The 25,920-nt window shown below is 40.0% G+C and overlaps 1 protein-coding gene across 1 annotated transcript in view; it reads left to right on the forward strand.

The window, feature by feature from the left end:
* Positions 1 to 2,505: 2,505 nt before the first annotated feature.
* Positions 2,506 to 25,920, forward strand: part of PCSK5 (proprotein convertase subtilisin/kexin type 5) — a 251,276-nt gene continuing 227,861 nt past the window's right edge. The window contains exon 1 of the mRNA XM_018558244.1: positions 2,506 to 2,964. Coding sequence (XP_018413746.1) covers positions 2,785 to 2,964 — 180 coding nt within the window. The 5' untranslated portion in view covers positions 2,506 to 2,784. The remainder of the gene's footprint in view (positions 2,965 to 25,920) is intronic.

Here is a 25,920-nt window from a genome sequence, read left to right on the forward strand (position 1 = left end):
GTTAATTAAGTCCATCTAAATCTGTTAGTGGATATAACCCTGCCTTGTCCACAGGATAACAATGCTGCTGTCTAAGGGTGGCCATTGCTCCTCCATAGCATGGAGCCACCCTAAAACGCATGTTACTGACTGGATCAACAGGTGAAAATAAAAAAAATAAAACCTAAAAAAATAAAATAATGCATCAACCACATGTAAGGACTGGTAAGCTGCAATATATTACATTTTTGCTTAGGGTTTAGTTATGCTTTAAAACAATGGGGGAATTGACCAAATCTAGATCAGACAGAATCTAAAGCAGTTGGCAGTTGCCCAAAGTAACCAATCAGCTTCTCTCTTCAGTTTGTTCAGTTAAAGTGATATTAAAGTCAAAGAGGGGAATTTATCAAAACTGGAGCAGACAAAATCTGGAGCAGTTGCCCACTGCAGCCAATCAGCTTCTCTCTTCAGTTTGTACAGTTAAGATTTGAAAATGAAAGAGAGAAGCCGAATGGTTGCAGTGCACAGCTGCTCCAGATTTTCTCTTCTCCAGATTTTCTCTGCTCCAGTTTTGATAAATTCTCCTCAAAATGTTTTTAAGCACTTGAAATGCTGATTAAATCACTTACAATGAATGCTGCTCCTGGATGTACAAAAGTTTAATCTTCCTGCAGAATCAACTGGTCCCCTGAATACTGGTCCTGATATCCTGTTTTAGGGTGACTCCTTTCCCTTGCAGGGTCCTACGGAGCCACCCTTGTTGTGCTAGTAAGCTGTGTGTGTTTCCAAAAACACACAGGTACAGCAAGGCAAACCAACCCCCCCGCTTCCATCTTCTCGTTCCTCCCTCCTCACTTCTTTAAGCTAGTAGATGGACAGCTGATGGAGTCTGCATGGTCCCTTGTGTTTGATCTTGTACTTAACAGAAAGTTCAGGGAAGCTGAGCTGAGAGAGTTGGAGCTGTTAGTAAACATGATGACTGTAAGTGCTTGGGCAAAAAAGTAAAGAAATTCTTTGTGTGGGCAATGTATATTTGTTTGATCTGGAATCATTATTAGAAAAAAAAAAGATTTAGCGTTTAATATTGCTTTAAAGGAGAACTATGAGGTGAGTGATTTTCACTCAACCTCATAGTTCGAGCCGACGTGTGACAATGAAACTGTCACAGGTCGGCTCAATAGATTGGGAAATGAGCGAACACATACCGTCGCTCGCTCACTTCTCGATCATGTCCCTGCAGAGAGCCGTGACTGTCACTCACAGCTCCCTGCAGGGATTCCCCCCTCCCCTGTCTGATCCTCCAGCGCTGACTGGCGGAACGGACGGGGGAGGGGGCGGGCACAGCTGGCTCTGCCTCTAGATAGGTAGAGCCAGCTGTCAATCATGCAGCTGGGTGGATCTCGACAGTAATGTCGGGAGACTAGTCCCGGCTGCGGCGCTCTCAGTATACCGCGAGCTGTAGCTCGCAGTATACTGAGCTTTGGGTCACGGGAGGACGCTAGTTTATGTCCTCCCGTGACCCTTAGGAGAACTATGGGGAACAACGCTTACCCCAAAGTTCTCCTTTAAGCTTTGAAAATGAAAGATAGAAGCTGATTGGTTGCCATGGGTATCTGCTCCAGTTTTTATAAATCCCTCTTCTGAAACAGGAGCTATTACCTTTCCTCTTGGCTAAGTAAAAATGAACAGCTGGAATGCTCTCCATACTCTTTAACTATCCTGCTGCATCCAGGTCTCAAGTGCTGAGCTTTCCCTTAAACGATCAGGTCCTCATGTTTGTTTATGTTGCAATATAATAGCAATAACACTTTTATAAATAGTTGCATTTAGGAATGATTGTTGTTTCTTGTTTGTATCAAATGTTATAGTAGTTGTGAGAAGACTAGCACTTTCACTAAATATTTATAAAACACACCAACCAGGAATGATACTACAAAGCAAAGTGTCTAAACAGACCATTAATTAGGAACATATGAGCACTTTATGGACATAGCAGACTTTGAAAGGCTTACTGGCTTGATGGGAAAATGCATCTTTGATTCCTTAGATAATTGATGAAATGCTCATTTTCTTCTGTTGTGATCTGAAGATAAATCAGAAAAATGGCTCCATCCCATAGCAGTAATGTCATCTATGGAAGCTGAAAGCATTGCGTGTGCTGTTGATGGTCCCCTTAGCCCACCCAGTCTCCTGCCAGATAGGTGAGGGCATCTGTGTGCAGAGTGTGTGTGTGTGTGTGTGTGTGTGTGTGAGTAGCAGGAGGAGGGAATAGGATATTAGAAGGAGAAGGAAGGAGGGACAATGAGCTCGCAGCCTCCGCCTCTCTATTACATCTGGGTACTGTTGGTTTCGGACGGGAGCAGAGCTGAAGGGGGGCAGTCATTTATGCAGAGAGGGAGAAAGGGAGATCTGCTTCTTTCACTCCCACTCCACATTCATATACTAAGAGGAAGGAAGACACAGGGAAGTCAAAAAAGGAGCGTGTGAGGACTGGCCATTGTCACATAGGGGATCCCATAAACAAGACTGAAGAGGAGGATCTGCAAGAAAGAGCACATCATCCACATTAGGACTTGGCAGCAGGAGAGCACTAGAGTCAAAGTGCAGGGCAATCCCTAGAAGTGAGATCACAAGCAGAGGGGTACTACAAGTGCCTTATCCAGCAACTGGGAACTTTCCTAGTATATGCTTGGCTTCTTTTGGATTGGAACAGTTGTGGGGTGTATCCTCACCTGTGGGAGCTCGGAGCCCCCCCGCTTTTGAGGAGCAGGGGACTTCCTTTGAGGGGGACAGCAGGGGCATATCATGGCTTTGAAGTTGCTGTCTGCCTGGTGTGTGCTCTTCATCCTGACTGTGCTGCTGGGAATCCCTTTACCTACATGCTGGGCTCGCTTATACACCAACCACTGGGCTGTGAGGATATCAGGGGAAGCCCAAGAAGCCGACAGGATAGCTAGCAAATACGGCTACACCAACATGGGACCGGTAAATGACTCCCCGACCTGGGGTTAGAGTGCTTTATTATGATGTGCAATGCTCTGCTTCGATACTTAGGGTCGTAGTCCATTTCCCTGCATGTTTTTCTTAACTTTGAACCTTTTTTCAGTTCATCCCTCTCTATCCATGTGATGGCCACATGCACTACAAAACACACACGCTTATAAAATCAGACCAGATAGAAGACCACATTCGATAGGCTTTGCTTTATGATACAAGAATGTGGAGTTTTCATGCTGGGTATCGAGAAACATGAATGACATGTATTGACGTGTCTGCAGTGTCAAGGTTTAATACTAGGAACCAAAGAGCAGATGTCACACAAGTTAGCTGCAAAATCCACAGGTTATAGATAAGCCACTGAGTTTCTGATGAGAAATGAATCACAGCTATATAGACATAACCCAGGGACTGTTATCTCTGCTTGTTCATAATGTTGCAGTTTGTACTTGTAGCTGACAACAGTCCCAGCATCTCTGCACAGTGTCCTGGGACTTGTAGTTCCGACTCAGCTGGGTAGATGCAAGCTGTCTTCTGCAGCATAATAATACAAGCTGCTCATGGGTGATAACGATTGTGAGGACTATCCTGGAACAGCACAAGTCATGTATTATACATACTGTTAAGAATCAATTGTTCCCAGGAGATATAGGCTCCCTCTCAGGTGATATTAGATCAAAGCCCTTATAAATGTTTAACTAATAGTCATAGTATACTAGCATTGTCTCAGAAACACCACTCTGTGTGCTTGCATTTGCATTCAGCTGTGCATTCAATTCATAAACTTTGGGGTTGCATTCACCTATGATTATTTTAGAAAGCATGTTGGGTTCAGTTACTCTTTGATGTCTCTTTCTAGTATTTGGGTAACACTTATTTTGTGACAAGATGATTTTTTAAATTATTTTATATCAGTGATTCCCCCCTCATCCCATAGTGCACTTGGTTCCTGTATCACCAGGTCTTGATTTAAAATACCAGCTTTATTTTTTATTTTTTCTATATAATTAACATTTTCTTTTAACCATTTTAACTCTCCAGTTGAATGTATAAATTAGTTGAATGTAGAATATGCATTAAGATGACATTGATGAGTGAAGCAGACTTATATGCATCTAGACAGCACATTGTGCCTCCAGAGGTGGATTCTTTGGCTGAATGACTGTAATGTGACAGTAAACCCTGCAAGCTTGGATCGCAGCAGCTTACATAGAAAGCTGGTGTAGTGGCTTTGAGGCACTGTCTTGTGATAAGCTGCAGGTGGTGACACTACCCTGATGCTTCAAGGCATCCCTCCTCCTCTAAAACTTGTGGCAGGGTTCCATGGTTTATAAATGCAGTGCATGCAACTGCCAGCCCTTACACACTTCACACTAAACTAATTAGGGATTAGTCATTGTAAATACTTGAAAGCCAGGTTCGTTCACACGTGGTGATCTGTATACCACTCAGAAATATGTGGTGTAAAAAAAAGCATCCAGCAAATAAGAGGATCCCTTTGGTGAACAGAGACCTCATGTGTAAATTTACATAGCCTCAGTACATGCAGTGAGAGAATTCAGTGTGGACTTTGATACCGCTGTGACAAATGTAAACCCTAACAGCTTCTTGTACCACCGAGGGGGAAGGGTGAGAATGTAGAATGCAGTGTCCAGGAAAATGAATAGTTAATAGACAGTGCACCTGAGAAAAAAAGGGGTCTAAAGCAAGACCGTGGTACCCTTTAGCAGACCACAGTAATGCAGAAATCAGTGTTGCTATTTAGTTTCTACTTCCTGAATATTCAGCAGTGGGAAATCAGCAATTTCAACAACGATATACATTTCCCACATTATAGCAGAAAGCTGCACATAGGCTGCAGGTCTTGACACTGCTATGTAGCTGAACACAACAAATAAATATTCAGCATAGCTGTGCCAACAATGACATTACTATTGCATTGTGACAACCCAGTGATTGACAGACATGTTAAGAATTAGATAGCTGCTGCATGTTTACATACTTTTTTATGGGGGATGATATCAAGCAATATATATATATGTGTGTGTGTGTGTGTATATATACTGTATATACAGTGGTACCTCGGTTCAAACAAGCTTCTGTTCGTGAACATTTCGGTTTGCGAACAGGAAGTTCAGCAAAATCTTGCTTCTGTTTGCGAACTCCGCATCTGGTGACAAACACAACCACAGCCATCTTCCCTGCTCTGACACTAGTCGTGGGTTCCTCTAGTCGAGATCGTGGTCTGATCACAGACCAGCTTGTGCAGCACTTTACAACATAAAGGGAGACAGTGCAGTTATTATACAATTTGAAACAAGAGGATTAGGAGGACCCTAGCACATATTATATATACATGTATAAATATCTAAAGAGAGAGAAGGAAAGAAATTGCAGTGGTTGATCCACATATCTTGAATATATATATTGCAGTTCACACTTGTGGCTCAGTTATTCTACCTTAGTGTTAGTAGCGATCTATATTGTGTATAGATCGCTACCTTAGTGTTAGTAGCCATCTATATTCTATATAGATATTGTATATATTGGTAAAACTACAAATCTCATCATGCCTTTGCCACTGGGAGTCATGCCTGTGGTTGTCAGAGTCTTGTAATGTCTCATGTAACTTGTTGTTCTACCACAGCTGGAGTGACAAGGTTACCTACCCCTGCCGTAGATTGTAACTCAATTACAACAGAATGCTGTTTATTTTATTTAATGCAACATTTTTTTTTAATAGCAGGATAATAAAAGTAATTATTTTTTTGGATCTGTTCAGAAATAAAAGTATTACTTACTTTGCATAAAGAGACTCTCAGATCTACCTTTGATATGCCCACCAGTGATGTCAGGTAAAGGCAGACTTTGGTAGCGCATGCAGAAACCATCTTCATTAACATATGTTTGTGCTGAGTTGCATGGATTTGGAAAGCTATATCGAGTCCACCTACAAGATATTTTGTCTGTGTCATTCCTGCTGCTCTGTTGACACATGTGTATAAAAGTTGATTGTGTTTATAGCAAGATCTTTTCTTTTGGTTGTCTGAGATTCTTGGACATAACTGGAAACTTGGTTACATATCTCAGCAAAATATGTTTTTAATAATCAATACAAACCCCAGAGCACCTTTTGTTCCACTAATGATGTAAGTGTTCTATGAAGCAAGAACTTCCCTCCAGCATTCCAGTCATGTTGCATCCCTCATTATAACCTCAATCAGCCTGTGTGTCTCTGCTCTGTGTGCCATATTGTTACAAGAGTCAGCCACAAGATCCTGTGCAGTCTGGGAGGCCCATGTTCACTAATGGATAAAAACTTTAGCATATCCAAATTCCAGCTCATATTCCAGGAACTACAGCTGTCCTTGCTAAATAGCATGCAATTGGACTGCTGCTGCTGTGGTCCTTTGTTGTTTTTGTGCTTAAAGAAAAATGCCTTGTGAGTAAAACAGTCACTACTTTAGAATGACTGATGTTTTTCTCTTAGGCTGCATTCACATGAGGCATTCTGGGATTCCTGTGGCAGGAATGCCAGGTACCCCCTTCAGATGCGGCAGCTGTATTCATACAAGCTAATGACAGGGTGATAGCGGACGCATCTGTCAGCAGCAGTCTGCATATATTTGTACATGGTACGATTACATGTGGTTCGGGATAGATTATTGTCACTGGATGCATCTATCATACGTCCAGGGACAATAATCTATACCAGACTGCATGTAATTGCACGATTACATGCGCACTGCCGCTGACAGATATGGCTGCTGTCACCCTGTCATTAGCTTAAATGGATACAGCTACCGCATCTGAACAGGGACATCTGGGGTTCCTGCTGTAGTAATCCTTAGGGTCACCATGCACGATACAATCAGACTGTACATTCTTTGTACAGTCATCTATAGGTTTATCAAAACTATGGGGGTTATTCACAAAGCTGCCAAAGGCAGCCAAGTGAATAACCCAGCTGAAGTGAAGTGAGCCGAACGCAGTTCGGCTATTCACTTCAGCCCTGTACGGCTGATTTCAGAAGGACTTCGACTCAGCCAATCCAAAGCTCCGGTAGCTCACTCTTTTAATTTGTATCTAATCAGTGTCAGAGCAGGGAAGATGGCTGTGGTTGTGTTTGTCACCAGATGCGGAGTTCGCAAACAGAAGCAACATTTTGCTGAACTTCCTATTCGCAAGCCGAATTGTTCACGAACAGAAGATTGTTTGAACCGAGGTACCACTGTATATACAGTATATATACACACACACACACACACATATATATATATATTGCTTGATATCATCCCCCATAAAAAAGTATGTAAACATGCAGCAGCTATCTAATTCTTAACATGTCTGTCAATCACTGGGTTGTCGCAATAGTAATGTCATTGTTGGCACAGCTATGTTGAATATTTATTTGTCGTGTACTACATAGTTGTTGGTAGATATAAAGGAACTTGTTCAATCAGTTTTTAACATGTGTGATGAGCTTAAGGCCTATTCACATCTTTGTGTTTTGGGGCATGAGTCGGAACACAAAACAACAGATGTGTCATAGGAACAGATTTAAAGGAGAACTATGGGGTCAGGGCTTTTCCCCATAGTTCTCCTAAGGGTAACGGGAGGACACAAACTAGCATCCTCCCATCACCCTAAGCTCAGTATACCGCGAGCTACAGCACGCGGTATACTGAGACGCCGGAGCGGATCCCGACATCGATGTCGGGATCCGCCCAGCTGCGTGAGTGAAAGCTGGCTCTGCCTATCTAGAGGCAGAGCCAGCTGTACCCTCCCCCTGCCCTGTCCGTTCCGCCAGTCAGCGCTGGTGGATCGGAGCGGGGAGGGGGGAATCCAGCCCCTCCCCTGTCACGGCAGAGAGCCGTGACAGGATCGAGAAGTGAATGAACACCGGTATGTGTTTGCTCACCTCCTGATCTACTGAGCCGACCTGTGACAGTCTCATTGTCACAGGTCGGCTAGAACTATGAGGTGAGTGAAAAGCACTCACCTCATAGTTCTCCTTTAAACCAATGAGCCTGTTCACATCTACAGTATGTACTGCATTGTGTTTTAGTAAATTAGGTCATTGTGCATTTTAAATCCCATAGAAGTCTATAGAAACACATAAAAAAACATGCACATGGTGGTTATTGATGCATGTTTAGCCCCTGGTAAAAACTGTTTTAAAAAAAGTTGTTAGCAGTCACACAGGTACAAGGTGACAATGTCAATTTATAGACAGTCAAGTGAATAAGAAGAATTTTTCACCATGTTATCTGAGGTAATTATACTTGATCCAAAACTGTCCTTTCTGCTCTGTATTTGCAATCAATGGATGAATCCAGTATCTGCCTCTCTTATATCGTCTCTCCTCCTCATGCTGAATAAAGACAGTGGCAGTTGCTGCAGTAGCTGCAGAAAGAGGTGAAGACATCCTCAACGTGAGACGCAGGGGCCTATTCACAAAGCTGCCATAGGCAGCCGATTGAATAACCGACCAGAAGTGAAGTTCGGCTATTCACTTCAGGCTTGTACGGCTGATTTCAAACATACACCGACTAAAATCAGCCGTACATCAGCTTGCTGCGGTTGGCTTCGGGTCAGTCAAACATGCTCAGCATGTTCAGCCGACCTGAAGTGCAGAAGGAGTTCGACTCAGCCGATCCAACATCTGGATCGGCTGAGCTGAACCTCCGGCAGGCTACTTGCTGCTGTACAGCCTATTGTCATAGATGCCGAACAGCAGTGAGTGAATAGCCGAATGCCACCGAGCGGCATTCGGATATTCTGCCCGGTACCGAGCAGAAGAGAAAAACAGTTTAAAAAGTAGAAAAAATAAAATAGAAAATGATTGGGTGGAGCTAGCAGTGACAGCTAGCTCCGCCCAACTGTTTTCTATTGGCCCGGGCGGTTCTGCTGCCGTCAGAATAAAAAAAACCCACCATAGGAATGCATAGCTAGATTCCTATTGGCTATTTCACTTTGCAATAGCCAATAGCAAACTAGCTATTGCACCCGCCCTCTGCTGCTGTCAATCACCAGAGGGGGACCTGATGGAGAACTGCAGGTCCCCCTCTGCTGATTGACAGCAGCAGTGGGCGGGTGCAATAGCTAGTTTGATATTGGCTATTGCAAATTGAAATAGCCAATAGGAATCTAGCTATGCATTCCTATGGTGATTTCTTTTTTTTAGACTCCCAGAGCGTCCGGGGGAGGAATGACAGATGGCGTTCCTGGTTACTCAGGCTCGACTGAGCCGCGGCGAAAGACGAAGCTTCTGACAGCTGTGGCTCCGGCCACTTTCAGAGAGATCAGCGTCCCTGATTACCAGGTAACCAGGGACACTGTCATTACACACATTACAAGTGCTTGTTGTATTATTATGGGGCACATTTATCAATTCTGTCACATAGCATGGCATTGCTAAACAGGAGCAGTCAGACAGATTACAAAACACTTTTGCTGTAAGATTGCAGCTTCATTCATAAATTATTCCCTCTGCTGCGATAAAGTAGAACTGCTACGCAATAAAACCTTCCCCTGATCACTTCCTAATTATGCTTAAATTTGGAATGAAAATCTGTCTCATAACCAGTGTTAATTCTGGTGCAGACTTGTCCAAATCTGTCTCAATTGGCTGCCCAGAATTGCAGGTGCATGAAATCACAAATATAGAAAAACACTGTTGCATAGGTTTTGCGAACTGAGAGGAAGCCTAATTTGTATCTAGTTTTCTTGTTAATTTGCTTGATAAAGGTTGCTCTAAGTGTAATATTTTGGACTTATTGGCCAGATGATTTCCAGGTCCCAATAAAGATTGCCCATAATAACTATTACATAACCTGTGAATCTTTGAAATACAAATAGTACATTAGTAGAATGCCCATATACAAGACATTTTTCAGTCAAATTAGGTCTGAGGAGGCCATAGATGTGCAGATCTGGTAGATGACTATGAGATCTACCTATCCTTGACGTGATCATAAAGCTCCCCCCTCCCTCCTACCCACCACAGCTGCTAGCCTTGATTAATTTGGATGTAGTTGACAAATGTACAGCATTCCCTCTTTTTAACGGAAAAGTAATCTGTCAGATACCTTTACGGAAATTCTGCTTGGCCAAATCCTCCAGCCTTGCATTTCTTTGGCCAGATGTAAGGCTTTTTGCACCCCTAGGTGGTATATGACTCTCTGTAGATTTTTTAATCAGTCTGATTACTATTCTCTTTATGAACAGTCGACATTTGTCATTAGGTTGTCACCCAATGCAGCTATTTACTGGCAGACTGTCTATGGCACCTTTAGGAACAGACATTTCCGTTGATGTTGGGTTATATTAACAGCTGTCTGAAATTCAGATAATATTACACCGTAGTGCATTACTTTATGGTGCTTTGCTGTTACATGTTTGAGGAGAAAGATGGCAATGTGTTTAAAAGGAGGAGATTTTATAGAACTGATGAGATCAAATTAAAAAAAAACATTCTACACTTTTGTAGTTGGGCTTTTTCTGTGACTGTGTTAATATTCACTTTCTGTCTACCTCATATATGTAGGAAATAGATTCATATTTTATAAAATAATAATTTTAAATGAGATGAAAAATTAAGGCATTGGAATATTAAAGATGAATGCAGGGCAAAACCTAAGAATAAAAAAATGCAAGTTTTATTCAATAAGTTACCTTTCTGTTCAGCACAAATAGGGTTCAGCTTGAAGTCTATCCCCTCCATCACTTTACTCATTTTACAGTGCTGCCACTCATTTTTCTATGTCTACTGAACTGACATAAAATGTACGTGACCTACTCCCATGATGCATTTCTTGGCCATAGTGGCCAATCGCCACACCCGATCACTGTAACATGATGGATGAGTCTATAAAAAATAACTCAAGGCAATTTAACTTGCTGTGTGACTTGATGGACTAATGTCTTTATTCAACCTCAAATACTATGTAACTATGTAACATATCACTGGTCATCCGACCAATATTTTAAATTCATAATTGAGAAAGCTGGTTTGATTACCAGTGAAATGTCTTCATTAAAAAAAAATAGGAAGTCCAGTTGCCTTGATTTATTTTTCACAGATACACCATGACGTGGATGAATGAGAACCTTCACAGACATGATGGACGAGGGTGACATCATCACTCCTTCATCACAAGCGAACACGGTTATTGTGCTCGCAGTGGAGGAAGACATGGCAGGAGAGTGCTGTGCAGATTAGTATAAGATGGTTGAGTGGTGGGTTTTAAACAGACCCTGAGTGGGAAAGATGTCAGGATCTTTTTACCTATGGGAGATATGGCTCAGCTGATTTTGTTTTTGCTGCAACTATACTATTTTCCCCTCATAATGTGTTATGTCTGTGGTCCAAATTTCTTTACCTTGGTTACCTGTGCAAGAAACTCAGATTGTTCATGCATCCTGTGCCTTAGCAGAGCAAAGCACAGTGTACTCTGGTTGCCTTGCCCCAAAAAAACCTGTCGATGCTGTTCATTGTTTCTGCCCACAAGACAACACTTATTCGGGTCCACAGATCTATGGAGGGCCATGCAGGTCCACATGATCAGTTAGTTAAAAGGGTTTCTAGTCAGATAGTCCAATAAATTGCAGTGGTATTGCAAGCAGGAGATGTCTGTCTAGTTGCAATACACTCCCACTGATTGTAATTTTTTTTTAAGCACTGCACTGTATCATATGACCCAAACGATTAGAATATTATTATATCACTAAGCCACTTATAACACTAAGCTACACTTACTTTATGGCTTCACCATTTTCTGTCATTGCATAATGTTTATAGGCTGTGCTGTTTAAAGGGACTCTGGAACTTAAAAATATATATGTAGGGATCTCAGTGCTGTGTGTGTGTAATGGCATGTCCTCAGTGTCATAGTAAAATAAATGATAGACCTCTAAATCATAAGTATTTTTTTTATGTTCCCATTTATTCACAAGCATATACAACTCCATGAAATGCCATGTCGTTTGGGCCTAGTAAGAATTATCTAGTTGTTTAATGCTGCTTGTATTTTATCTAACAGACTCGCAGTAAATTCTCAAATTGGTTAATGTATTCATTATCTCAGGGAAATCTTGACAGCGATCTTTGATGTAAACATGACTTGGGGGAGGGCGATTACTGTTGTGACTCAACACTTTTAATGGACTATGTCCAGTGAGCTCTGATGCTCCATACCCCCTCCTGACACATTGCACACTTACCTGTCCCTACCCCACTGAGATCCTTACTGTGTGACCTGTTGACACAGCAAAGTCTCTTCTTGAAAATCTTCACTATTGGGTCTTGCTCCTCCCTGCATATGTGTCCTCATCTCTTTTCATTATAATGCAAAGTCTGTACTCTGAAGAAGTACATAGGAATACACAATTTCCATTGGAATGAATAGAGAGCACATGCATGTATGGAGCAGGACCCAACAGTGAAAATTTTCTTGGAGAGGCTGTGTGGTGCTAAGCAGGCTACTCTGCAAATATATCTGCAGAACAGAGACCAGTAAATGTGTGACTTATCACATTTGAGCCCACTAAGTGTAAAAATGGTACTGGCCCAATGATAACTCCTGCACCCTTTTATTTATCCATCAAAAACCATTAGAAATTAATACATTTTTATATTTGGCACAACGAGGCTAAGTTGGCATGTTCAGATGCTGTAGTGTACAGTCCTAGCAATGCACACTAGTTAGTAAATTCCATGTATATACCCTGTAGTCGTGGCTTGCATTGTAGGTGCATAATATATTCCATGAGCAAACCATTTGCTTGTTTGTGTTGCGCTGATACACTGGCGATCAACATATCCTTTAGCAGATTAAGCCATCTGTGTTGCCCTTGGGATGGATATCAAACTTTTGCAAACTTTTCTATGTTTGCGTATTTCTGAGAAGAGCAATTCTTATGTAATCATTGAAGACTTAAATGTTCTTTTGTGGAGGAACTCAAGTAAGCACTATATGAATCTAAACCAGCCACATAACAAGCATAGTGCAAGTTAAAACAAAACAAAACAAAAAAACATAAAAAGAGCAATAACTTTTTCTGGGAAAAAAAAATCTCTCTGTATTATCCCAGTGCCTTTAACAAATACAATATGTTGAAGAGTTTAATAAAATAGGAGCCCCTTCTCTGTCTCAGCACGTCTACAGCTTACCAAACATGTTACAATCTGATTGTACATTTTTCCTTTAGATCTACCAACAACTGTGTAGTGCAAGAGCCTGCCTGCATGTATCCAAAGTTGATTGTACAAAGATTGCACGGTCAGATTATAAGGTGTTTGACCCTTTAAGCTCTTTACACAAAAAAATATGAATGGGCAACCGTTAGATTTACCAACAACTATGTAGGGCCATTCAGATTAGGATTTTTTTGTACGTAGGCTCATGTACTACATTGTTGTTGGCAAATGTAAAGAAGACTGTACAGACATTAATGTATGGAATACCTGTGATCAGCTTTAGCAGTCACTTCCCAGTGACTCTTAGCGGTCTATTCACTAAGCTGCCGTAGGCAGCCGAGTGAATGACCGACCTGAAGTGAGCCGAACACTGTTCGGCTATTCACTTCAGGCTGGTACGGCTGAAATCAGCCGTACATCGGCTGAAATCAGCCGTACATCGGCTTGCTTTACATGGCTTCGGGTCGGCCGAACATGCTCAGCATGTTCGGCTGACCCGAAGTGCAGAAGGAGTTCGACTCAGCCAATCCAACATCTGGATCGGCTGAGCCGACCCTCCGGCAGGCTACTCACTGCTGTTCGGCCTATTCTCATAGATGCCGAACAGCAGTGAGTGAATAGCTGTTATCGGCTGTTCTGCTTGGTCCCTCAGAGGGACTGAGCAGAACAGAAAAAGAGTTAAAAAAGTTAAAAAAGAGTAAATAGAAAACGATTGTGCAGAGCTAGCAGTGACAGCTAGCTCCGCCCAATAGTCTCCTATTGTCCGGTAGCTCTGCTGCCATAAAAAAAACCTCTCCCGGGCACTCTGGGAGCCTCCCGCTCCCGGACGCCCAGGAGAGAAACATGATTGGTTTTAGTTCTGTCCCGTCCTCATCCACTGTATATGCTATTGTGCAGTTAGTTCTAGAAAGCTATTATAAAAATGGATTAAAGTAATATTTATTTTAAAAGCATCGATTTTTAATGAGTACATAACTTTATTAAATTGGCTATTTGACCTTTGTCAACATTTATACTGACCATGTACTCCAAAGTGGTTTATCCACACACACTTATGGCTTTATACACTTCCAAGGGTCAATAGAATGTGGTTAATTTTGAGTAACATTTTGCCCTAAATCTGTATAGAATTGATCAAGTGATCGTTACGCTGCATGCATGTAATGTTTGTGCAATGTTAAGATGTGTACAGCTTAAAACACAAAGGTAACCCAGTGGTTGCTAGCAAAACAAATGGCAAATTCTGCAGAAGACATGTATCTAAAACCTCTGTTTTTAACCTTAGCGGTTAGACAAGTTTTTTTTGCTTGCTGGCTGGGATGCTGGCTGGATCGGCTAAGCCAAACCTCCGGATGGCTACTCGCTGCTGTTCGGCCTATTCTCATAGATGCCGAACAGCAGTGAGTGAATAGCCGAATGCCGCCGAGCAGCATTCGACTCGGCTGTTCTGCTCGGTACCTCTGTGGTACCGGCTTTCACCTCGGCTTAGTCGAGCCGAAGCATATGCCTTCGGCTCGACTGAGCCGCCCGGCCGACCTCGGGAGCTGTATGGGCTATAGTGAATAGCCCGTACAGCACCCCTTTGGTTTTACTGAACCAAAGGGGTCCTGGGGCCAAAGCTAGCCGAAGGATCGGCCAAAACTACAGCTAGATCCTTCGGCAGCTTCGTGAATAGACCCATTAGTGGTTCTATAGCAGGGTCATCACAAACAACAAATTATCCTGGTTGTATGGTTTAGAAGATCGTCTAATTTTTTTATATCAGAAACAGAATATTTAAACCATATCATAGAAAAAGGGAATGGAGCTCCCCTTTAAAGAGTTAGTTACTAACGTAGAGAGGACAGAAAATCTTCATTGCTCTTTCTCCTGGCTGTGTAGGAATACAGCTCAATAAAAACACATTGAAAGCAATCTGATTCATGTTGCAGACAGATAGCTATCTTTAAGATATAAAATTTTGGACAGACAAATGGCTCTGAAATATGATGGCAGTTGCTCAATGGCACTAAAGTTCGGCAAGAAGGTTCTCAAGCACATGGATTTATAATATAGCCTGAGCTGAAAACATCGATATGCTTGCCATTTTTACCGATAGAAAGGTTTTGGTATGTTGTTTGTCAGAACACAAGCAGATAAACTTGTATCTTCCGTCACAACATAATTGTACATTTTACAAGTGAGATCTTATTTTTGACCAAAGGCTACGGAGTGTCAGGCATAGCAGGAAGCATGACTAAGTGGCCAACATGTAGATCTGAAAACTAGGGTGTGTGACCCACTGCCAACACAGCACTATTACACATCTCTAAACAACCCTTACAGACTTTAACCTGGTTCAAAGTTTATAACAGTCTTACAACATAACCAAATCTAACTTCTGTAAATGATCTGATTATTATAAATACTTCCTTTAGAAATGGCTGAGCTCCATGTGTTTTCCACTCAGGATTCTTTGTTGTTAAGGAAATACGTTTGCTGAGATCACTTTACCTTATCTGACAGTAAAGGCAAATCAGGACTTGTGTGGTTTCCATGAAATGAGGTTCATGTCATCACTTCTTGTCAGCGAATGTGTAGTTGTGCTTGCTGTTTGTGCAAATGCTAAACATCACTTTTAATTTACACTCAAAACCAGGTGTTTTAATTACCAAAAGGATTTGCACGTTACATCTACACATAGGAAACACACAAAAAAACAACAGATTTTGCAGATAATGTGTAAACTATGCATGTTGAATAGCTGGAGTCAGTAATTTACATCAGCAAACCATGAAACTCATATCAAAACATATTTTAGCTGCTTGTTAAAAGGAAGATGTTGAAAAGCAAGATGCATCTTGATCACTGGTGTTACAATGGTTATATTTCATCTTATAAAAGCATACAAAGCCATAAAAGAATTAGTAGCATAAAAACCCATAAAAGAGTTTAAAGTGTTATTAAACCTCTGATCTATCAACTGTAGTTCCATTACTCACATGCTTGCTTAATTGCTGTTTTCCCTTTATCCTCAGTGCCCATGTTTCTTGAAAAAGAGAACTAGTGGTTCTTTCCAAGAATAGTTCTACCTGTAGGGTGGCTATGCTGCATTACAGGGTCTCCCTGGAGCGCCGACATAGCCACCCTTATGTTTGTGCCAGCATACACTGATACATACAGGTGGCACAGACAGGCTTCCGTGTAAGGAGAGCCTGTGGGGGCATGCATTTGCTGTATGAGAACTGTGCAAGGGGTCATGGGACATTTAGTCCCTATGCACATAGTCAGGTGATGACTATCAATGTTCACAATGTGTGCTCCCTAACTGACACTCCAGGTACACAAGTCAGGTAATGAAGTGAGATCTATAGAGAAACAGTAAATAAATGATGGTGACAAGAGTGCACTGTTCCACTTTTTCCATCAGCTCTGGTACCCAGAAGCTAAAACCAGATGCTGAGGGGCTTTCTTATATGTAGGTGCCCCATTTGCAAATCTCTCAATGCTCCAGAGTTTGCCAGCCTATCAATACTTGAAATCCTGATCTAGGGCTTGCCCTATTGCTCTCGAATCACTTTGGCTTGTCATCCTGGATGTTTTCAGTTTAAATAAATGATCCTTATGGACTCCTGGACATTTGGCATGGTGCTGTTCTGCAACACCTCTTGCATTTTTCTCAAGACACCCTTCAAAGTTCCTTGCATGTTTTCAGAGCTACATAGCCAGAGTCACTGCAATTTACACTTTAATTTGCACTGTTGTCACACTGCCAAATTGCTTTTGGACCCAGAGCCTTTTACTTGCATCTTCTAAAGCAATACAAACCTGATAGGACTGATAATCATTCCCCACTCTGTCCAAAATCTTGGTTGTAGATGCACATTATTTTAAATGGTGAACTTGATCTGTCAACTACTGCTACCTCTGCTCATGATTTCCCATTGTTTCCCCTTGTAGCACTCGAGAGAAGTGCCCTTATTCTGATCACAGACTGTTTTACATATGACCCACGTTTTACCATGTCACCCATTCTGTAATAATAAATAATACTGTTTTATGATAGAGACAAATATTACTCTATATGTTCCTTTGTGCTGGTTTACATGAAATAACTTTCCTGGAAAACAATCATCTACAGCTCAGTTTGCAGCTAGGTATTTATAATTCCTTCCACAGTCAGTATAGTTCCTCTGACACGAATATGAATTTAACCAATGCTTCAAAGTACAACATGAGAAACTAAATAGGTGAAACAGGAAGCTTAATTGTTGAACCAAGTGTGCCACTTGCCTAACTGCAGTGTGGTTGAGTTGTGCATATTACATGACTGGCTATACAGAATTACAAATTGTATGGCAGGTGAAGACTATTTAGTTGTTTAGTTGGTTATCCATTTTGTTAAATGTTAATCTAAACCTTAATTCAAAGTTTATGTATAACTTCCCTTTTAGTTTTGCATAGAGTAAGGAGGGTTAAAACTTCTATAAATGTAATTTTTGCTGTCTCGGTTCCGACGGCCATTGATGATAGGTGAATGTCCTGGAGTCTTGTGAGCCCAGCCTGCATAATGATGCCCCACCTTCCAGTGTATGGGTGAATGACAGACTGGACTCACAAAAAATGAGCACAATTGCACTGAGTGTCGTCCTGCCTGAAGAGGACTAGCGGCGCTGGACAAAGGAGGAAGCTGGGGACTGTGGTCAAATGTAGAGAGGGTAAGTAGGAGCAGGGAGCACATATATTAAATATAATTTTGGAGTTCTTATAACGCAGACCACACTGTTGCTTTTCCATGCCACTGCATCCCCTTTTTTCTGAATCTGGATTCCACCTCCCACCAGAGATACCATCAGAAGTTGTAGCAATGTTGCAATGTTTAACAGATGCCATTGGTGCACATTAGCACCTAAAGGATTGGGTATACATAGCTACGTTGTGATGAAAAATAAGTGGATTGACACCTGAAACTGACACCTCATTGACAGATGAAAGAGAAACATACAAGAAGGGAGAAAAAACATTTTACTTAAATCCATAGTTGAAAATAATCCAAATACAACCTTTTTAGCCTAATCAACCAATTTGTGTTTTTTGAACTGACACTTATTCCAGTAGTTGCCACTTCTATGGGGGATAGAGGGTGTTAACTGTTCTATCTAATGCCAAAGAAGCACAGTAGCTCAAATTTGGCATGCCCATAAGCTGCTTTTGCTTAGCAAACTACTTTCTGAATTTTTATTAATGATATTCAAAATTACTTGGTTTCTAAGAAATATGCATTGGTATATTGTACAAATCCTACCTACAAAGAGTTTAGAACAAACTTTCTAAAGAAATTATAAAATAAAGAAAGTCTTGTTAAACCAGACAGGCAGATATCTAAAAATAGCAGGGTCTCTTAGGGCATTTACATTTAAATTAATAACCCTATAAAATTAGCAGTGTTGAACCAGACAAACAGATATCTGAAAATAGCAGGGTCTCTTAGGACATTTACATTTAAATTAATAACCCTATAAAATTGGCAGTGTTCAACCAGACAAACAGATATCTGAAAATAGCAGGGTCTCTTAGGGCATTTACATTTAAATTAATAACCCTATAAAATTGGCAGTGTTCAACCAGACAAACAGATATCTGAAAATAGCAGGGTCTCTTAGGGCATTTACATTTAAAATCAATAACCCTATAAACTTGGCAGTGTTTAAATCAGAATATAATTTGCCTGTATGTTACTATATCAATATCTATACTGTATATTAATATATCAATATTTTATACTTATAAATGATGAGCCTAATTGAAAATGATAGCTGTAATAGTCGTAACCTTCATGCTGAAGTCATATTTTCAACGCCAGGTTATTGAAGTGTCATTTATTACTCTCAGCTCACTCACTCACTGTCTCTCCAAGGGACTTGTCATATGAAGCGATAAATGTGGTGCTTAGTCATTCCTACACTGATAACGCAGTGATAAATGCAGATTTAGAAATAATGTTCATAAATGCAACATTTGAGTACTAGTTAAATAAACCAGCTCATTGCTAATGAGCTTATAATTTGTAAATGTAACTGGCTCGTTAAGACATGACACAGTTTTAAGCAATGGAAAATGTGCGTAAAAACAAAGAAAAAAATAAATACTCATATGTTCTGTAAGCTTTATTTACTCCATGTAAGTTATTTTTTCTGGTAAAACAGAAAAATCCAATGGCCCTACAAACATACACACAGCAAAGTTGATTTTAGATATAAGCCAAATATATCAGTATGTTTTTTGTTTGTGGTAGAGGAGTGACGAACCCAGAGGAACCCATACACTATCAAGGGGTAAACTTATAGGGGTTGATTTACTATTTCACTTTGCAAGGGGATTTTCCATTAGCTTGTTGAATGAGGTGAAGCTTTGCTAACTAATTAGCTAATTAGTCTAGCTCAGGGAAAATTCCCATTGCGTTGCCAAGTGAACAGCCTATTTGACTTTAGTAAATCAGCCCCAAACACTCAATGTAAATATGTAACTGCTTTCCAGTCCAGAAATGTATATCTAACAGTCTAGGAAATATACAACATATTTCACCTATTGAAGTTCTTGTAACTAACTTGATTCCAAAGGTAACTATAGTCATATCTGATACCTCTGCCTATGTCAAGTTTGGAATATTACCATCTGTGTACGGGTCATATGAGATAACCACGGGCACCTCTGAAAAGTGAACACTATTATTACATGTATTAACTACATACAGTTGTCAGAATGACATATTTTTTGCAATAGTAGGCCTTCAATTCAGTTTGCCTGTGTCAGAAAGGGAGAACAGTTAGTAATGTTCTTGCGTTAGATTATGCACATAGGCTTTTCTGTGCAGTTACTGTGCAGACTTTGCACTGGGTGTTTTTTAAATGCTGTACTGTTAGTTTGTATAGAAAATGCATCATGTGTACCCATTACGGCGGTACTACATGCTAACCACACCAGAAATCAATTGGTGAGGTGTTCTCTATACTTTTCCCTGGGATGACCTGACATGAACCTGAGCTGCATCTTCTGTCTGCATTAACACTAGAGCCTTGATTGTTTTCAATGGCTTTTCCTACGTGGATTTACTGCTTGAAAGAGTATAGAAGAGGAATTAGATACAGACACTTCAACCACAAGTGTGTGGTCCACTTTCTACAAATTGGAGAATAACCAGTTGCTTTCACATATTAAATGTTCAGCGAAAGCACCACACAGTTACCATACAGTACATACATGCTGTGTATTGGCCAAGTAGCACTTATATTCAGTGACTGGAAAAAAAGATCAAGCAAGCCATCATATGTTTTGCAGATGGTGTAGACTTCATTATGTCCAGAGAACATAAAATGATGCCGTAAAGTCAACACAAAACACATTTTTAAGTTTAGTTGGAGTTTTGTTATATAACTAGCTAAATTACAGTATATAGCTGTACAAAATAACTAAACTCCCCAATAGATATGTCTTAATAGTCTTACCTGACAAAAATATAAAAAATCTTGTTTTCTAATCTAGAAACCATAGCCAGGTCCTGACCACCTGCCGCCTTCTACTGAATTCAAATCAATACAGCTTGGCCAAGGCTGTGACAGTAAAGTGAAGGAAAGTAAACTTACATCAGCTCCCAGATTTTGGCTTTTCTCTTCCAATTACTCAATTTACTAGAACCACAGCACGGTTAAATACAATAAAGCATGATTGGTTTTAGTTCTGCCCGGTCCTCATCCACTGTATATGCTAATGTGCAGTTAGTTCTAGAAAGCTATTATAAAAATGGATTAAGGTAGTATTTATTTTAAAAGCATCTATTTTTAATGAGTACATAACTTTATTAAATTGGCTATTTGATCTTTGTCAACATTTATACTGACCATGTACTCCAAAGTGGTTTATCCACACACACTTATGGCTTTATACACTTCCAAGGGTCAATAGAATGTGGTTAATTTTGAGTAAACATTTTGCCCTAAATCTGTATAGAATTGATCAAGTGATCGGTACGCTGCATGCATGTAATGTTTGTGCACCGAGCAGAATAGAAAAACAGTTAAAAAAGTAGTAAAAAATAAAATAGAAAATGATTGGGCAGACCTAGCAGTGACAACTAGCTCCGCCCAACTGTTTTCTATTGGCCGGGCGGTTCTGCTGCCGTTCGGCCAGCTTCGGCTTTCACCTCGGCTCAGTCGAGCCGAAGCATATGCCTTCGGCTCGACTGAGCCGCTCGGCTGACTTTGGGAGATGTATGGGCTATAGTGAATAGTCCGTACAGCAGCCCTTTGGTTCTACTGAACAGAAGGGGTCCTGGGGCCGAAGCTAGCCGAAGGATCCGCCGAAGCTACGGCTAGATCCTTCGGCAGCTTAGTGAATAGACCCCATAATGTTTGGGGGTTTTAAGTAATTTTCATGCCTAAAATGTAGATTAGAACATGTAAACAATAAACGAAAAAAAGGCCTTGGTCCTAAAGGGGTTCACAAATCCCTACTCTATACAACAACAAAAAATGTTTGGATTTGACCATTAGTAGCAGAGGTAAAACAGCCTGTGAGATGCAACTCCTACTCTGTACTCCTGTGGGAAGGGGAGTTATTGACCGTTAATAACAATAATTTCATACTCTTGGATCAATCACTCTACTGATTATTTTTATAAATGGCAATATTGCGTATTGGACACATGCAGTCCTGACAGCCACCACCTCCATTAGCCACGGTCACCTTTTAAGGCTGTCTTACAAGTGGGATTCCTCACTTAGCTCCTATTTGACTAAAAATAAGCACTGCTGTGTATCCATTTTGATTGTCATAATTACATAGTTACGTCATACAGTAACGCCATAGTTACGCCATAAGTTAATATAATGTTGTTTTAAATATATAAAAAGTATAAAAAAAGTTTAACATTCTCCTGAAACAAATAAAGTGTTTATCATTTTCATGTTTTTAAAAAGAAAACATTGTGCACTGCTTTGTCTAAAGCAATTCATTTGCACAGCAGAACATTAGTTTTAATTAAATATTATCAGAACTCAGTCTTATTCATAAATACAATATTCTGTAGGGAAGCAGTGAGTAAGTGCCTTTTAGCAATTACTGACACAGTATGACACTTAGATGCCATTTCCACAGCAATGTTAAAGAAGTAACAAGTTGATAATGTTTCTACAGTGAGAGCTCTATGTTCAGTCATATATTTTAAGAGGGAACAGTTCACTTTGTATGCAATGAAATGTTTATGCAATGAAATTACATATATACAGTATATACATGAAAAAAATACAATTCATCAAAGAAAAGAGTAGGAACAAAATAATGGTATATCCTTAAAGGTAACATTGTGATAGATAGGCAGGTTTCATTAGTGACTAGATGGCATCTTACCCAATAAAATAATACTTTTGACACATATATGGTATCATTTACATTATGAAAAATAAAAATATTATAGGCCAGTCCCCAGGGATTGTGCAGCATGGCTGAAAAATGTCTCAATCCTACCACACACTTATAGCTCACTACAGTGAGCACCAATAACTAGCCTGATTATTGTTAGTTTTGCCGTGAGTGGATCTCTAGTTAAACGTGATTTGTGTATGGCCACACACTTGGCCATTTTCTGGCAATTTCAAAGAGGTTTTGATTGCAAAATTCAATTCAAAATTGTTGAGGCAACCTACCTGTTAAAGAGGAACTTTACCCTTGTCTTTGAAATGACAACAAATACACCTTTAATAATGTTTAATAATGCCAATTTACAAACAGATAATTGGAGGTTTTTTATGCTTTATATACCTTATTTTTCTTTTCCTCTCCATTCTTCTCACAGTGGTCATTTTAACTAAGGGCAGATTAGTATAGCTTTCTTTCCTTCCTGGAGCATGTGACCATGCAGATCATCTCATGGGTGGAAAATGCCTGTAATCTTCCCAGGATCCAATGCTTGGGCACATTACATCATTACTGCCCAAGAGGGCCAGGAAGTGGAGAGTAAAAGTAAGTAAAAAAAAATGTGTTTGTTTAACTAATACATTTAAGAGATTCATATCAGAGGGCAACACTGTGATGTGATTTTTAGTAAAAGGGGGTAAAGGTCAGCTTTAAAATATATATTATGTTAATATTATGTTTATATGAAAAGGTGCTAGTTTGCTTTGATCTAGTAAATAATTTTTTTTTTATTTATTCATGTTTAACATGGTTGGAAAAGCTGCATCTATGGCCAGCAAAAACTGAGGTTTTAACCAGAGGTGCACCGAAACGACATTTTGAAATGAAAAAAAAAATGTCATGCTGAAAACGGAAAAAAATAAATATTTTTCTGACCTTTTTAATTTTTTTCATATTTAATTTGTATTTCTTTTTTTTCTAAATTTTGTATTTTTTAAATATTTTATTCTGATTTATTTTTTAATAAATATTTTTATTTTTTAACTTTACTGTCGGGGGCTCTGGGCAATATCAGGGGTCTATAAAGGGGTCTATAAAGATGGTACTTTTGGCATTTTGCCAAGAGTGCCATTTTCGGCTGATGTTTTTGCAGATAAAATTTCGGTGCATCCCTATTTTTAACATTAAAGCAAATTTGCCTATTTACATTTTAAAATGTTATTATACATTCACTATATATGTAGTACCCATGATATTCACCTACCAAGCTGGGCCTAATTGAAAACTACTGAATATAATTTTGTGTGTAGACTGAAAGTTTTTGGTCCCTTGGCCTGAATGACAAATGGCTTTTCACATGCACAGGCATCTTTTAGACATGGTGATAAGACTTAAGTTTGTTTAGACCAGCCTTTCTCAACCAGGGTTCTTCCAGAGGTTGTTAAGGGTTCCTTGAGCAATAAACAATTTCTGTCTCTCAGTAACAACTGACATCAGTAATCTTTTTAGATGTCTGTAAGGGATAACACTGATCAACAATATTGTAAGAAGGTTGTTTCCCCACTCGTTTAAGAGGCCACCATGACACTTACTACCAATGTAAGAAGGCACATTTCCATTGACCACCATGTAAAGAGGGATTTTTCCACTCAACACCAATGTAAGGGAGTACTACTGCACTACAATTTTTATTGTCTGTTTCTTTTATAGCCATTATTATTATTATTTTTTAATTCATGATTATTACAAATTCTGTAATCTTACAGCGCAGGGAAAGTTACAAAATGATCTGCTGTGACTGTCAAATATGCCAGCCACATTCTTTATTCTTTTATTTATTTTTATATTTACAACAAACTGATCACGCTAATGTACCATAAGCTGCATATATAATCATTTACCAGGGGTTCCCTGAGACTTTAAAATTATTTCAAGGGTGAACCTGTGTTAAAAAGACTGGTCAAGACAAAATACCACGTTTAAAACGTGTGCTGTTCTTTAGCATACAAAGCACTGGGGGAAACTATGGTCAGCAATAGAACGTTTGAGGCCCACCGATGACTTGCTACCAGATTTATTGAGAAACAATGTACATAATTCATGAACAATTTAGCAATGCATAAGCTATCAAAATTGACATTGTGCCAACATGTCTGCATTTTGTTTTCCAATGTGCTTTTTGGAAAACAAGCTAACAATGCCTTTCTGATTTTGGCCTATTATCCCTCAAAGGACTGCTTAAAAAATAGGAACTCTGAGTATGTTTGGGCTACACTGGTGTGGTGCATAACATACACAGTAATCCTGGACAAAGCAGATGCATCCAGTGTAAATGATTGTGATTAATAAAGCAGCTAGAAACAGGGACTTGTGGAGATCTCATTTGAAGAACTCCAGGAATTTTTTTATTAACCCTTACAGTAGAGCTACCCCCGCATTGCAAGGGTTAAGTGCTCGCTTGTGTCTAGATTTAAAAAAAAAAGTTATACTCACCGAAGCTCCAAGCCGGCTTTTTCTTAGAGCGATCCTTCCAGCATCTCTCTCCCCTTCCTCTGTAGTGGTCTACGGTCCCATAAATCCTCACATTTTATGCACAGTGTATAGACGTGAGGACACTGAGGAAGATTCCAATGCTGCAGTGGAGGAGGAGACAGGCTGGAGGGGGTGCTGTGACAGCTGGCCGGCTCGTCGCTTTGGGTGAGTATATCTTTGTTTTATTTTAACCTAGACACAAACAAGCACTTAACCCGTGCAGAGTGGAGGTAACCTCACTGCAAGGGTAAATAAAAAGTTTTCCTGAAGTTCTTCTTTAAAGTATGTCTAAAGCCAAAACTTTTTTTAGTTTTGGTAAGAGTAGAGAATTGTGGAAACCCTTTTCAAGAATGTTTTTTGCTTCAGTGGAGAGCGTTTTTGGAGCTGCAGTTTTGTTTGGGGCATCTGCCTTTTGTACCTTTTGCCACTGGTGGGAGCCAATCCTTTAAGTTTGCTGTGACAACGGAGATTCTTTCACTGAGATTGGCTGCATGGTGTTAATGTAGTTGGGCATCCTACTGGCTCCCAATTGTCCAATAGTTTGAGAGCGAGCTGTTAGTGGCAGCGATTTGTCAGTGACAGCTTGATGACAGTTCTAACGGTGCTGATTAAGTGCGCCCAATAAGAGCACAGCACAGCAACACATATACATATGAAGATATAAATTACTTAAAAGTCACAAAAACAGCATTATGTACTGCAAACGGGGACTGCAGTGTATGTATTAGACTTGAATGTACGCTTTAACAAATAGGTTAAGAGATCCTGCTCATCACTGGGTGTATGAACATCCCTTATGCGAACCTGCAACAAAAGCATGC

This window comes from Nanorana parkeri, unplaced genomic scaffold (genome assembly GCF_000935625.1).
Source record: "Nanorana parkeri isolate BGI_ZX_2015 unplaced genomic scaffold, ASM93562v1 scaffold328, whole genome shotgun sequence".
Taxonomy (NCBI): domain Eukaryota; kingdom Metazoa; phylum Chordata; class Amphibia; order Anura; family Dicroglossidae; genus Nanorana; species Nanorana parkeri.